At 36.3% G+C, this 12,717-nt stretch overlaps 2 protein-coding genes across 3 annotated transcripts; one reads left to right on the top strand and one right to left on the bottom strand.

The window, feature by feature from the left end:
- Positions 1–4,554: 4,554 nt before the first annotated feature.
- LOC115705981 (uncharacterized) lies at positions 4,555–10,241 on the top strand. 2 transcript variants are annotated; one of them, XR_004009554.2, is made up of 11 exons: positions 4,555–4,736; positions 4,884–5,038; positions 6,325–6,612; positions 6,874–7,003; positions 7,479–7,586; positions 7,689–7,791; positions 7,884–8,009; positions 8,223–8,416; positions 8,772–8,895; positions 9,609–9,658; positions 10,007–10,241. XR_004009554.2 is itself a non-coding variant. In XM_061108569.1 (10 exons), exons 1-9 carry the CDS (start codon positions 4,684–4,686, stop codon positions 8,866–8,868), a joined length of 1,254 nt encoding a protein of 417 aa, XP_060964552.1. In that variant the 5' UTR covers positions 4,557–4,683; the 3' UTR covers positions 8,869–8,895; positions 9,609–10,241. The 2 variants fall into 2 exon arrangements, 1 of the variants encoding a protein (XP_060964552.1); XM_061108569.1 differs by having other exon boundaries at positions 4,557–4,736; positions 9,609–10,241.
- Positions 10,242–10,658: 417 nt separating this feature from the next.
- Positions 10,659–12,652, bottom strand: LOC115705656 (F-box protein SKIP5). Its single transcript, XM_030633055.2, has 5 exons — positions 12,484–12,652; positions 12,184–12,325; positions 11,790–11,868; positions 11,580–11,638; positions 10,659–11,178 (listed from the first exon to the last, which is right to left on the bottom strand). The coding sequence occupies exons 1-5, from the start codon at positions 12,602–12,604 to the stop codon at positions 10,824–10,826; spliced, it is 756 nt and encodes a 251-aa protein (XP_030488915.1). The 5' UTR covers positions 12,605–12,652; the 3' UTR covers positions 10,659–10,823.
- Between the last annotated feature and the right edge of the window lie 65 nt (positions 12,653–12,717).

Genomic DNA, 12,717 nt, shown 5'->3' with positions numbered 1-12,717 from the left:
ATAGACACGTCATTAGTTATCCATTGTTATAACCCTAATGTGATCAATGATCCTCTATATAGATGATCTACATTGAAAAGGCACTACTGTTACCGCTACACCTTCAATGTATTTTATCATTAAAACACTTAACCCTGTATAAATAATATTTCACCTAAGTGAAATGAGATCTCCACCATTTATCTTCGTTTGGTTAAGCTCGAAGGAAATCATCCTTTACTTCTATTTGCCATATAGAAGCTATAGATTCCATATTTATGTTAGCGCTCCCACTCAATTGCATTACCGTGTTCCCAAAATGTTCGTATCACCCTGACCCAAAAGTAGGCTTAACTTAACAAATCAAAGAACACGAATAACACTCTTGAGATTGAACCTAACCATATCAGGATTAAGATCATTTGATCTAGGATCAACATGTGATATTGAATTGAATAGATATTACGATAAATTTTAATATATCTAATCAAAGTTCAATATCGGTCCCTTCCGATGTATACTCCATACATCCGATACTGGTAGACTTTGCCAATGTCCTGGAAAGGACATAACACTTTTCCAAGGTGTAAGAATACCTATCGCTGATTTTACCATGTCAGTCTAAATTCAGTGTTCTGACAAATCAGGGAATAAACTTTTGAACATATAATAAAGATTATATTCCACTGTGCTAACAACACTATAATCTTTAACAAACTCATATGTTCTGGACTTAAAAAGAATTCATACATTATATACATATAATCATGAAATAAATCATGTGAACCATGCAACATAAAATGTTATTTCTGATCTTTATTAATAAGTAAATCTGATTATATGAAATGAGTTTTATTTAGGGCATAAAACCCAACACTGACAACACTATAATCATTAACAAATTCATATGTTCTGGACTTAAATAGAATTCATACATTATATGTATATAATCATGAAATAAATCATGTGAACCATGCAACATAAAATGTTATTTCTGATCTTTATTAGTAAGCAAATCTGATTATATTGAAATGAGTTTTATTTAGGGCACAAAACCCAACAGTATAGATCTCCTCTCTTGGGGCCAAGAGGATGGAGTTGGTGGTGAAGCAAGGCTCATACTATCGTAAGTGGCTGCCCCTACTCTTGGGCTTTTTCCAGCGAGGGAGTTTACTGGCTTACCATCTTGGATCTCTTCCCTCTATTTGATCCTCCTTTCTTCCCATTTTCCTGTGCTTTAGTAGCAGGGGTTTGAGAGTCTGGTGACTTCTTCTTGCCACCAATTGAGCCCTTGGCTTGGGTGACGTCTTCTTCTAACTTGATAAAGCCATCTGCTTTATCTAAGAAGTCATTCATAGTGTATACCACCTTGAGACAAAGATCGGACCACAGAGAACTCATCTCCTTGAGTTTGACTGCAAGTGCCATTACCCTTGAGTCCTCGTTAAGACTGTTGGTCTTATCATATGCCTTTAAGAATTGTTGGATGTAATCCTCAAGGGGCTGTCTTCCTTCTGCTTAACATCCACCAAATTATCGGGTTCGATCTGGCATTATCAGGAAAGAACGAATCGGTTGCCAAAAGCATCCATTATATCTTTCCATGAGTCGATTGATCCAGATGAGAGCTTAAAGTACCACCACTGAGCTAGGCTTATTAGTGTAGAAAGGAAGATTATGCACTTGGCACTGTCTATCACACCTTGCAAATCGGGCTGCACTTCGAGGCAGTGGATGTTAGATAATGGATCTTTCTTCTTGGTGTATTAATGTCAGGAAGGGTTCTTGAACTTTAGAGGGATATGAAGAGCTTTGATTCGTTCAGAGAGCGGTGAGTGCCGCTTTTTGTCAAGTTTGAACTTCGACAACTTAGGAGTCGTGATTCCTTTCACTAAGGCTTCCAAGGTGTCGAAATCTACCTAGTTGACCCCATGGGCACTGGTCTACGCCCTAGTTGGAGCTTTTGTTACCGGAGTAACCCGAAGCTTATTTTTGTAACTCTATTAGGGTGAAATTAGAGGTTGATAACTTCAGAATTACGATTGAAGTGGAGACATGAATTGATGGAGCATTGAATTAGCTTTGAAACGCAAGTTGAATCACACCAATCAGATCAATATTGAGTGAGTTATGGCTGTTTTACTGAAGACAGTTCATGACCCAGTGTCCAAGTTGACATCCCAGCGCCCAAGTTGACATATGGCGTTATCCTGGACGTTGGGTATGTGAAAAAACATCCAAGGGACGTACTTTAAGATGCCTAAGTGATATTTTGACACCACTTAGTCTTTTTCTGTGTTCTGGCAAAGTTGGTCACCAGTTCTCAAAAATGTTGTTTTGTGAAAATGGGAGACTTGAAACTCTTCATTTTCAAGTGAGTTTCCCATGTTGGAAATGATAAATGTGAAGTTGTGAATTTGACTTCTCTAACTTCCTGGATCTTAGTTATTGTGAAAAATTAGACGGACAGTCGAAATGGAATCAGAATTAGATAAGTAGAACCCAGTGCACCGAACCATTTGTCAACCTGGGCGTTGGGTACCCTATTTCTGAGCTCCTGGGTTGTCGTTTTGATACTTCCAAGGTTCTTGAACTTAAGGACGAGGTCTCCTACCCCATTTTTGATCATTCTGAATTCAACGGTTGAATCATATTTGGCATTTGAATGATCAAAACTAGCTCACTAGATTGATTGTCAACTTGGGCGCTGGGCCCTATTTCTAGGGGCTCGGGTTTGTGGTTTTCTCCCCGAGTTTGCTTGAATCTTCATTATTTTTTATGACAAAAAAAAAAAAAATACCTAGAATACCTTTTTGAAAACTTGATTGGAATTGTCAACCTAGGTATTAGGCCCAGTGCCAAGTGTCAGCCTGGGCGCTAGGTCCCACTTATGACCCTTGAGAAGTTTTGTTTGGTCCTTGAAAATAGTTGAATCTTAATCTTTTATGAAAATAGAGAAGATATTCGAAATAGTTCTTTGAAAACATCATCGGAATTGGCCCAAGTTGACAAAATATCAACCTGGGCGCTGGGCCTTACTTTTGGCACTTAGGAAGTGTTGTTTCTACCTCGAAAGTACCTATTTCCCCATTTTTGATGAAGACAAAGAAGATGCACAAGTTAGATCGTCGATCTGATACTTAGAAGACCCCCAAATACACAAATTGTCAACCTAGGCGTTAGGTGACGGGGCACTGGGTGCTTCGGGTGTTCAAAAATGAACTTGCTCTGAATATGATTCTGATGCCTCAAATATGTTCATGGTATGTCTAGTTGATGTCTCAATGTAAAGTTTGACCCATTTGCACTAAGACAGTCCCAAAAATTGAAATCCTAGTTCAGAATGTCAACTTAGGTGTCGAGTGAAACCCTAGGTGCCTAGGTTGTCTTTTGGGGTGCAGGTTCATGTAATTTTAGCTCCTAGGGCTTAGATTTGATTACTCCAAGTATTCATGGTACATAATACTGAAAGATAGTGAGATAGATTCGAGTTATTGAAGTCCAAACTTCCATGGGCGTAGGGCTAGGGTCCCCTCCTAGGTCGACTGCTATGACTTATGTCTACTTAACTTTGTGATGTCATCCTTCTTTCCACGTGTCAAACCTTGATGTCCACATCATCCGGGAAAGTTTTTAGGTTAACAACATGCGATTACTATTGGAGTTTATTTTACCAAGATCTTATCTACTAATCATGTATATTGATTATAACAATATAATCTCCAATCATCGAATAAGGGGAGTCTCTTTGCTATTGCGATTCAATATTGCATCACCGGAACCAACTCTATCATGATTCAAAATCGCACCATCAGGACCTAAACCTTCTGCAAAAAATGTCCAGATGAATCGAGCCCGTTAAAGCCCTTGTACAACATCGCGATTAAGAATCGTTGTTCCTCCAGAGCCTATTACCACCTTCTGCAACTAACTTCAATGTACCATGAATCGAAGGGAGCTCATTGTGCACTGCCAGCTTCACAGACGTTGTCGACTGCCCACCCATCCCACGGCTGACTATCGTGACTTTTAAATACTCAAATTATTATCATTACTATCATCAATTTCCAAACTAAATAATTTGTACTTACGTGTCGTGCTTGTACCTGTCGGGCCCATATTGTGTCATAAGGCTCGACCCGTATTTACCACTTTTCTTTTTTGAAAGAGATTTAGAGCACTAGTTACAAATTAGTTATGTGATTATAGTGAGAGTTGTTTCCAATTCCATTATTTCCCGATTCGCATTTTCTTGTCTCTTCTCTTCTCTTCTCGTCTTCTCCTTTTCCTTTTTCGGGCGAGTCTTGTCTTTGCTGCACCAAACCAAAGCAACCAACCACAACCCTTCCTTCTTCTTTCTATTACTACTACTACTACTCTCTCTCTCTCTCTCTCTCTCTCTCTCTCTCTCTCTCTCTCTGTGTTATTCATTCTCAATTCCAAACCCTTCACCCCTAAATTCCCACTTCATCTATCACTAAGGTATTTTTCTTATTATTTTTTTAATCGATGCATTTATATATGTATATATACGCGTTTATTAATCGATGTATATACGCACAACACATATTTGTCTGCGAATAAAATTTTGCTGATGTAATTTGCTTCGGTTCTTGTAATTGAAAATTAAATTCTTCAATCCAGTTTGGGGAGTATTCTTTATAGCTCTGCTCCTGTTTTTCAAGTGGAAACTTTAGTGAAAAGATGCCAGACATGCAAGCCCATGTTAATGAATTTCTTGTAAAGCTTAGAAAGCGGTAAGTATTTTCAGAAGTGGGTTTGGTTGGGTTTTAGTTGCTGAATCATTTATTCAATTTTCTTTGTGTGTGTATTATGTATTTATGTATGTATATGTATGTAATATGTGTGTGTGTGTGCCTGTTGGGATAATTTTGTTGTGCCAGTAAAATTGAGGGTTCACAGGCCACCGCAAAATTGACAGCTGAGCTTCTCCGGTCGGTGATTTCGCAGCAAAGAGTGCCTTACTCTAATCAAGCTGGAGCTTTGGTTGATGCAATTAAGGCTGTTGGAGAGCAACTCATTGCTGCAAACCCTATTGGTATACTTGTTTGCTTCTTTTACTCAAGTTTTTTTTGTTGATTACTTTAAATGCCACTTGGGGCTAGCTCAAGTGGTTGGGTGTGTGTGTGTGTGAGAGAGAGAGAGAGAGGAGTTGAAATCTCCATTGAATCAAAAGAAAAAAGAAAGGAAGTTTACTTCAATGGCTGTTTTGCTTAATATAATTCACTTGTCATTATGTTGGTGTAAGGATGTAGATTAATGTCTCCTGTTTGTGTTTAAGGTTTTAGAATATAAATGAATTAGCGTTTTCCTTGTTTTGTTAGATGTTAAGAGAGCTCTTATAGCTTTGGAAAGAAAAGAAAATAAACGATACTTTAATGGTTCATTTGCTTTTGTATCTTTGTCATGATTATGTTGGCATAGGGTTGTAGAGCAAAGTCTCTTGTTTGTGTTTTTGGTTTTAAAGAATAATACATGATTTAGTTTTTCTAATTGATAACGGAATAGTTTTTCTAATTGTTCGTGGAAGGTTTACTTGTATCTTTTATAGTTTAAGTGTTGTGTTTTGATTGCTTTGAATCTGCTGTTCTACTCTCACCCAATGGAATAGCTTAAAGATGCTATCATCTTGCTAAATCAGAACTGAAATTGTGTAATTCTATCATGAGGCTCCTTGCATAACTTTTTTGTACCAATTTGAATGATAAATCTTCATGCATTCAAGGAAAAAAACACTGAAGCCTTTCTATCTATGCTTCTCAATTATGTGTTTTGTTGTGCTTGTTTTAGTATGTTTTATGCTAAAACTCATGTAACCACGGTTTTCCTCCGCCACAAGTGAGGGTTTTCAATATATAATGGGTAGGGCCCAGTCTAAGACAATTAGAGCTTCCCTTTCTTCATAAATGGACTGTGGCACTCAAAGGTTTTGGAAGTGGAATTCCCTCCCCTGGTCCTCACTCTCGTTTAAGAAGAGATAATAATATTTTTTAGAAGCTTTAGATGATTAAACATATTGTGCTAGTGGAAAGGAGCAGAGGCAAAAAGTATCCTGTGTACGAAGCTTCTTTGTTTGAACTATTAGCAAGTTTATATACACGGAGTCAATCATTATGTTGCACAAGTAAATAAAATTACTTCTGTTGTTTTCATGAGATCAGCTTTAAACTTTTCTTATTGAATTGGAAAGCTGTGTCTGTTCTATTGATGTCAGCTCAACTTTGTTTGTATTTGTCTGTTACACTTACATATTTGTTTTCACTTTACAATGTTTCATGTCTATGTATGTTCTCACTTAACAATGTTTCGTGTATATTATTGCAGAGCTTGCTGTGGGTAATATTGTGAGGCGTGTTTTGCACATTATTAGGGAAGAGGATCTTTCTCTTACAACAGCAGCCATGGCTGGATTGAATTTATCATCTGTAAGTGACGATGACGATGATGCTGAATATGAAGAGAATCCAGTCCTATCAGCTGCTGCTGTTGCTGCTGCTTCAAGAAGTACACTGCGCCCTCCTTCCTTGCAAACCCTTCTTGAGGATTTACCTGATGCTGCGGCTATTCATCGCACTTCGTCATCTGGAGGTGATTCTGAAGGGAAAAGCAAATGTAAGATTCTTCTATTCTGGGTGGTTGGAGTCCTTTCATCTATATAACGTTTAGTTTTTTGGTTAATGCCTGATCTACGTGTTGAATTTTCATTATAAAGTTTCTATTTTATAAAATAAAACTGGCCAGCTATTTTTTTTTAAAGTCAGTTGACAAAGACTTCAAACGCAGTGAGAGTAAGCAAGAAACATCTATTAATATTTTACTAGATTTATGAATTTCGTGGCCTTTTATAGATGTAAGCATTTAATTTCTATACAGCTGCTGACAAGAGCTCAAGAAGCCGGAGGCTAAAGCACGATGTCATTGAAGCAGTTAATGAGCTTATACAAGATATCAACACTTGTCATGAGCTGATTGCAGAGCAAGCAGTAGAGCACATTCACCAGAAGTACTTCTCTTTTCCTTATTCTTGATAATTTAAGCTTGGTTTTACAATTGTCTTGTACTGTATTTTTCATACTCATATAGTCTTGATGATTCATGAATGGTACTGAACCCAAAAGGAGTGAACAAGGGATCAACCATTCTCTTATTATGAAGAGGGTGATAATAAATATAGATCAATACGAATAGGGTTTCTCACTTGTATTTCCTTAGGTTAAGCTGTACAGTTTATTTGTAGTATGGCCACCAAAGTAGGCAATATATAGAAGCATAATGATTATTTCAGAAGAAAGGCATTTCAATTTTATTTCCTCTACCCTAAATTACCCACAGATGCTCTATCTTGTGATAGGAATCACTATTGTCTGAATCTTAAACACTAGTAGACTGGCTTGATGTGTGTATCTTCAATCTTAATGATTCTAATTTTTTCCTTGTCTTATTTACCTTAACTATGATGCTAATTGTTGAATTTCCAGTGAGGTAATATTAACTTTAGGCAGTTCAAGAACAGTACTGGAATTTCTTTGCGCTGCGAAGGAGAAGAAGAGATCTTTTCGGGTATATGTTGCAGAAGGAGCTCCAAGGTTAGTAAAAAGGCTAGCTATTTAATTTAAGCAAAGAATCTGACCATTTTTTTGTAATACCTATTGGTGATACCGTATCGTTGTTATTTCTTGCAAATTTAGATATCAGGGGCATCTTCTGGCAAAAGATTTGGTCTCTAGAGGTTTGCAAACCACACTAATAACTGATTCAGCTGTTTTCGCCATGATATCCCGTGTGAACATGGTGAGACAACAATGATTAGCACCTTCTTTTTTTCGGTAAAAAAATGTGAAATCCTGAAATGTTTTGATTGACCTTCATTTTTTAATGTAAAGGTCATAGTTGGTGCTCATGCTGTCATGGCCAATGGTGGGGTAATAGCACCTGTTGGATTGAATATGGTTGCCCTTGCAGCTCAAAGGCATGCTGTTCCTTTTGTGGTGCTTGCTGGTAGTCACAAGGTAATTATACTATTTTTTCTGAATCCTTTGCAATGTAACTAGACAAAATAATACAATGAACGACTACAATGGAAAACTTTCAGTTTATTAATTGAACTTTAAAGTAAATATATATTTTTGTGATTTTTTTGGGGTGTTGGGTCTATTTCATGATTTGCACTTTTGTTGTAGAATTGTAGTTTTGACTTCTTTTCTTCTTTTGTTTGTTGGCAGTTGTGCCCTCTCTATCCACACAATCCTGAGGTGTTGCTAAATGAGTTGAGATCCCCTTCTGAACTGCTTGATTTTGGAGAATTCTCAGATTGCATGGACTTTGGAAATGGGACTGGTTCCCCTCTTCTACATGTTGTTAATCCAACATTTGATTACGTACCACCAAAGCTTGTTAGTTTGTTTATCACGGACACGTAAGTTAATCTGATTTCAAGTAATCCTTTTGTATAGAATGGTGTACTCTCTCTCTCTCTCTCTCTCTCTCTCTCTCTCTCTCTCTCCCCTTTTTCTTTATTACCTTTTCTCAATCAGTAAAGGTTTGGTTTCTTATAAAAAAGAATGTAGTACGGTAATATGCATAACTTAGTGGTGTTACACTTCTCCTCACAAGGAGGATGTCCAAGTTTGAAACTCTTCCTCAAAAGGGGCAAGAGCCTTTTATAGAATTATGAAATCAGACTTCTTTCTCTTTATTGATATTTTTAGTTTAACATAATCTCTTTTGTGTTAATTAATTACTAGACCATTCTAAATTCTTCTTCTTCACAGAGGAGGACATAATCCATCATACATGTACCGGCTCATAGCAGATTATTATTCTGCTGATGATTTGGTAGTGCAACGAAGACCTGTTATCGGTAGCTGAGTTTTTCTCCTATTTTGTCTTATACAAGTAAGTGAATCGTTAAATTTTATCTTCACGCTAATGCAAATTTGTGGCAGTACACTGGTATTTTGCAATTGACTATCTTGTTATCTATTTAAAATCAGTATTCTGTACATAAAAGAATAGCTTGGTATCGAGTTACTACCCCAAAACTATAGCCACCCAATACATATCCCAAATTCCATCTGTTTTCACTTCTATAATTGAAGATTCTAATAATATTCTCTCCGATCATATGACCAAAGGATGGCAATTATGTTTTTTCTGTCCTTTTTTTTCCTTTCATTATTTCTATTTTTAGTGGATATTTCACCCACTATTGCTCGTATTATGTCACTATATTAGTACGAGAAGAGGGTGTCTCTTAAGGCACACTTGACCTTCATATCGGTACAAGTATTTACGATAACATTTTTTCATGAAACACCCTATAAGCCTCAGATTTACTCTATCACCCTCCCAATTATTTTGAAAAAGCTTTAAGGTGAAACCATTAAACACCGGTTATTTAACAAACTCCCGACTACTGCAAGGATTTTAAGAATGGCTTTAGCTGGTAAACTGAGAATTTCCTCACATTTTATTATTATGCACTTTGTAGAGAAGGTTATAATGAATTGTCCATTTTTCTTTCTTTTGCTTACTAAATTAGTAGTCTTTACTTTACTGTTTCTGGGAAAGTATATTGGACTTACATTACAGCATGATCTAATTCTCAGGTGAGATGAAGAAGCAACTTCTGATAAGGAACAGATCGGAGAACATCAAGGTACTTTCATCCATCTCAGTTTACAATTGCCAATGTTCTGGAACATCTTGGAAAAAATGGAGTTCGGGAGGTTAGAATACAAGTCTGCAACTTCACCGCCACAAAGAAGACAGAACACTTTTGTGTTCGTGGCGATTTAGGAAGCTTAGCTGTGTACTGATAGATAGATAGATAGGTTGAAGCGGAGTGGAAGATACTTTGGCAATTTGGAGAGTGTTTTTTTTTTTTTTTTTTTTTCATTATAATTATTATTATTTTTAATAACAAGACATACATATTTTGCATAGATAGAAAGTGGACAGGAAAAAATTGTTACATTGGTGGCTCATCTTTTTTTTTTCCATGCAGTGCTGTCGAAGGATGGGTTGAATAGAATTCAGTAGTTTGAGTAACTGCCATGAGGTTACTTGAAGTTTCATCTGAAAATTTTCTTGAACGAGTGAATGAGTTTTTCTGGAACAAAATGAAGCTCTTTTTTTTTTTTTTGTGTTCCAAAATGCTCAGGACCAATGTGAATGTTTATTTTTTGGTCTCCCATCATCGGGTTACATGTGTTGGAAATGATAAAATTAGCATTAGTCAGTCATTCTTTTTGAGCTTTTTCATGGAAATTTCACGTATAAACTCTCTTAGAAACTAACGGAGAAATTTAAATTCACATAATCATTTACATAGAAATCACTAGAAAAATTACTTTTTCTCGAGTCCAATATTAGTTTTTATTAGAACTGAATAAAATTCAAATAAATGCTTATCACGCCCATAAATAAATAATTATAAGTGCAACAAATAGATATTATAAAATTATATTCTTCAGGTGGTTTCATTGTTTTAAACTTGGATAATCAATAAATATTTTTGGAAAATCTTTTGGTAGTCAGCATGAAATTCGACAATTCAAGAACGCCTTTTATGACATCAATCTTGTCAAACATTATATCGCTTGTTAAACATCAATTAAAATGAGGTAATTCGTTCTATGATTATGACCAGAAAGAACTGAAGAAGCATTCCAAGACATTAAAACAAACAACAAAAACAAAATATTTATCTACACTTGAAATCTGACATAAGTGTTACAGAGGGCCTAATATACTTTTGACATAAATAAGGGTACAATTTTTTAAATGAGTAAATTATTAGATAATGTTACATAGGGACAATTTTAGACTACAACTACAGGTTCCATATCAAACCAGAAAAGGAGATTAGTTCGAGCATAAATTACTCTAACTCGCTGCAATACCAGGTCGCCACTCGTTGAAACAGCCTTGGCACCGCCTTCAATTCGAGTTCGAGAAACTGAAACACTGTCTTTATTGTACTTAACTGAGGAAGAGAAGTTGTCTGCAGTGGCTGTGCTTACAATGGGACAGGATAAAAAATCTAAGGGGTTTGATTCGCATTGAAGCACACACCTCTCAATTGTAAGCCTCCCACTTCTATGAAGCAAGCAGCAGCCGAGTTCTGCCCTAACAGTTAGGTTTGCCAGTTTGCAGGTGGACAATAATTCCAATGCGCTGCCCAAATAGATTCGAACATATGCACCATGATTTCTTACAGTGAATTTAAGGTAGACAGAAAAGGAGTAACAAAGAACAGAAAAATCAGGAAAGTAAAGACTACTGTAAGAGCCGGATCGGATTGAACTCTAGAGTTAAGAGAACCCAACAAAAGATCATATTATCCTACCATACTGAGACTATAGACTATAGAGAATAGCAGTGATAGAACTAATCAATTCTTTCACTAATTTTCTCACTTAAAGACGCATATCATAATATGCCAGTAAATATGGCTAATGTTTTGCATCTTCAATTTCACCTTAGACAAAAATCACATCCCCATCGATACATACGGCTGAGACTCAATGAACATATATCAATCAAAAGGAATAAAACATAATCTAAATTAATCAAACCTGTCTGAACCTCGAGAACATATGAGGGTAGTTTCATCAGGAAGCTCACCTCCACCAATCTGTAAAGAATTCGAATCAACAAAAGTAGTAACAAATAACAATACCAATATTTACATACTTTTCATAAATCTTCCAAATGATTTATGACTCTACTTATTTAAACAAGTAAAATAAAAAAGACTCAAGCAAGTTTTATGGATTGAAATTTACCAGGCAAAGTGGTTTTTTAATTTGAATATTTGAAGCCAGATGCATACCACCAGCTGCAATTAGAATAGTGTCACCAGGCCTGAAGAGAAACACACATATATGGTATAGAATGACTCCAATGAAAAAGTTACATTTGCAAAACAAATTTTCAAACAAATTTAAGATATTATCAAAGGGTTTCTCTTTCTGTTCCTCTACATAATATGGGTCTGTGCACTGTGCAACATTCCCATCATAAATTCATGGAATTACACTAAGCAGCCATGAAAGACCTTCACAGTAGCTCAAGCAACCATAAACTAAATTTACACCGAACTAATGATAGTCTGCAAAATCAATGGGGACTTTGCTTATTTTTGTTTTTTTTTTCTTTACATGTATATAAAAAACCAACCTTGCAGCAGCTACAGCTGAGTCAATGTTTGGGAAAACGCCAGCTTCGGATTCTTTAAGAGAACGATCAACTCGAAGCCATAGTCGAGGATGACATGCCAAGTACCGCCATCTGTCGCAAACCAGGGCTGTGTTATACCGATCTGCAACCACACATCATCTAATCTAATCTCTATTCTTTTATTTATGTATAATTACTATCAAAACTTCTTCATTTTCATTTCTTTCATTCCCCAAATTTAGGTCAAAATCAGCAAATTGAAAAACCCTAATTTGGGAGTTGAAAAAGAATAATACCCACCTGGAATAGGAGAGAGAAAGCTGAAGATGTGCATGAGAGTACCATCATCGAGATTGGATATGGCAGCTGAACAGGGTTTCCTCCTCAATTTCCCTCTCTTTCTCTCCTCCTCCAACTCCATCTCTCTCTCTCTCTCTCTCTCTCTCTCTCTCTCTCTCTAATTCTACTCACAGAGACCTTAACTACAAAAATCTTAAATATGCCACTAATTTTACAAAGATTTTGAAAAATACC

Source organism: Cannabis sativa, chromosome 1 (genome assembly GCF_029168945.1).
Source record: "Cannabis sativa cultivar Pink pepper isolate KNU-18-1 chromosome 1, ASM2916894v1, whole genome shotgun sequence".
In the NCBI taxonomy this organism is placed as follows: Eukaryota; Viridiplantae; Streptophyta; class Magnoliopsida; order Rosales; family Cannabaceae; genus Cannabis; species Cannabis sativa.
Note: the sequence above shows the minus strand (reverse complement) of the source record. Positions and strands in the feature narration are given on the sequence as shown.

Bases quoted from the DNA above. Each gene is read 5' to 3' on its own strand.
- LOC115705656 (XM_030633055.2), bottom strand. From the start codon at position 12,604: ATGGAGTTGGAGGAGGAGAGAAAGAGAGGGAAATTGAGGAGGAAACCC. The intron at 12,326-12,483 runs GTGGGTATTATT...GTGTGGTTGCAG, and splicing joins CTTTCTCTCTCCTATTCCAG to ATCGGTATAACACAGCCCTG. The intron at 11,179-11,579 runs GTTTGATTAATT...CTATTTGGGCAG, and splicing joins TGTTCTCGAGGTTCAGACAG to CGCATTGGAATTATTGTCCA.
- LOC115705981 (XM_061108569.1), top strand. From the start codon at position 4,684: ATGCCAGACATGCAAGCCCATGTTAATGAATTTCTTGTAAAGCTTAGA. The intron at 4,737-4,883 runs GTAAGTATTTTC...TTGTTGTGCCAG, and splicing joins CTTGTAAAGCTTAGAAAGCG to TAAAATTGAGGGTTCACAGG. The intron at 5,039-6,324 runs GTATACTTGTTT...ATATTATTGCAG, and splicing joins CATTGCTGCAAACCCTATTG to AGCTTGCTGTGGGTAATATT.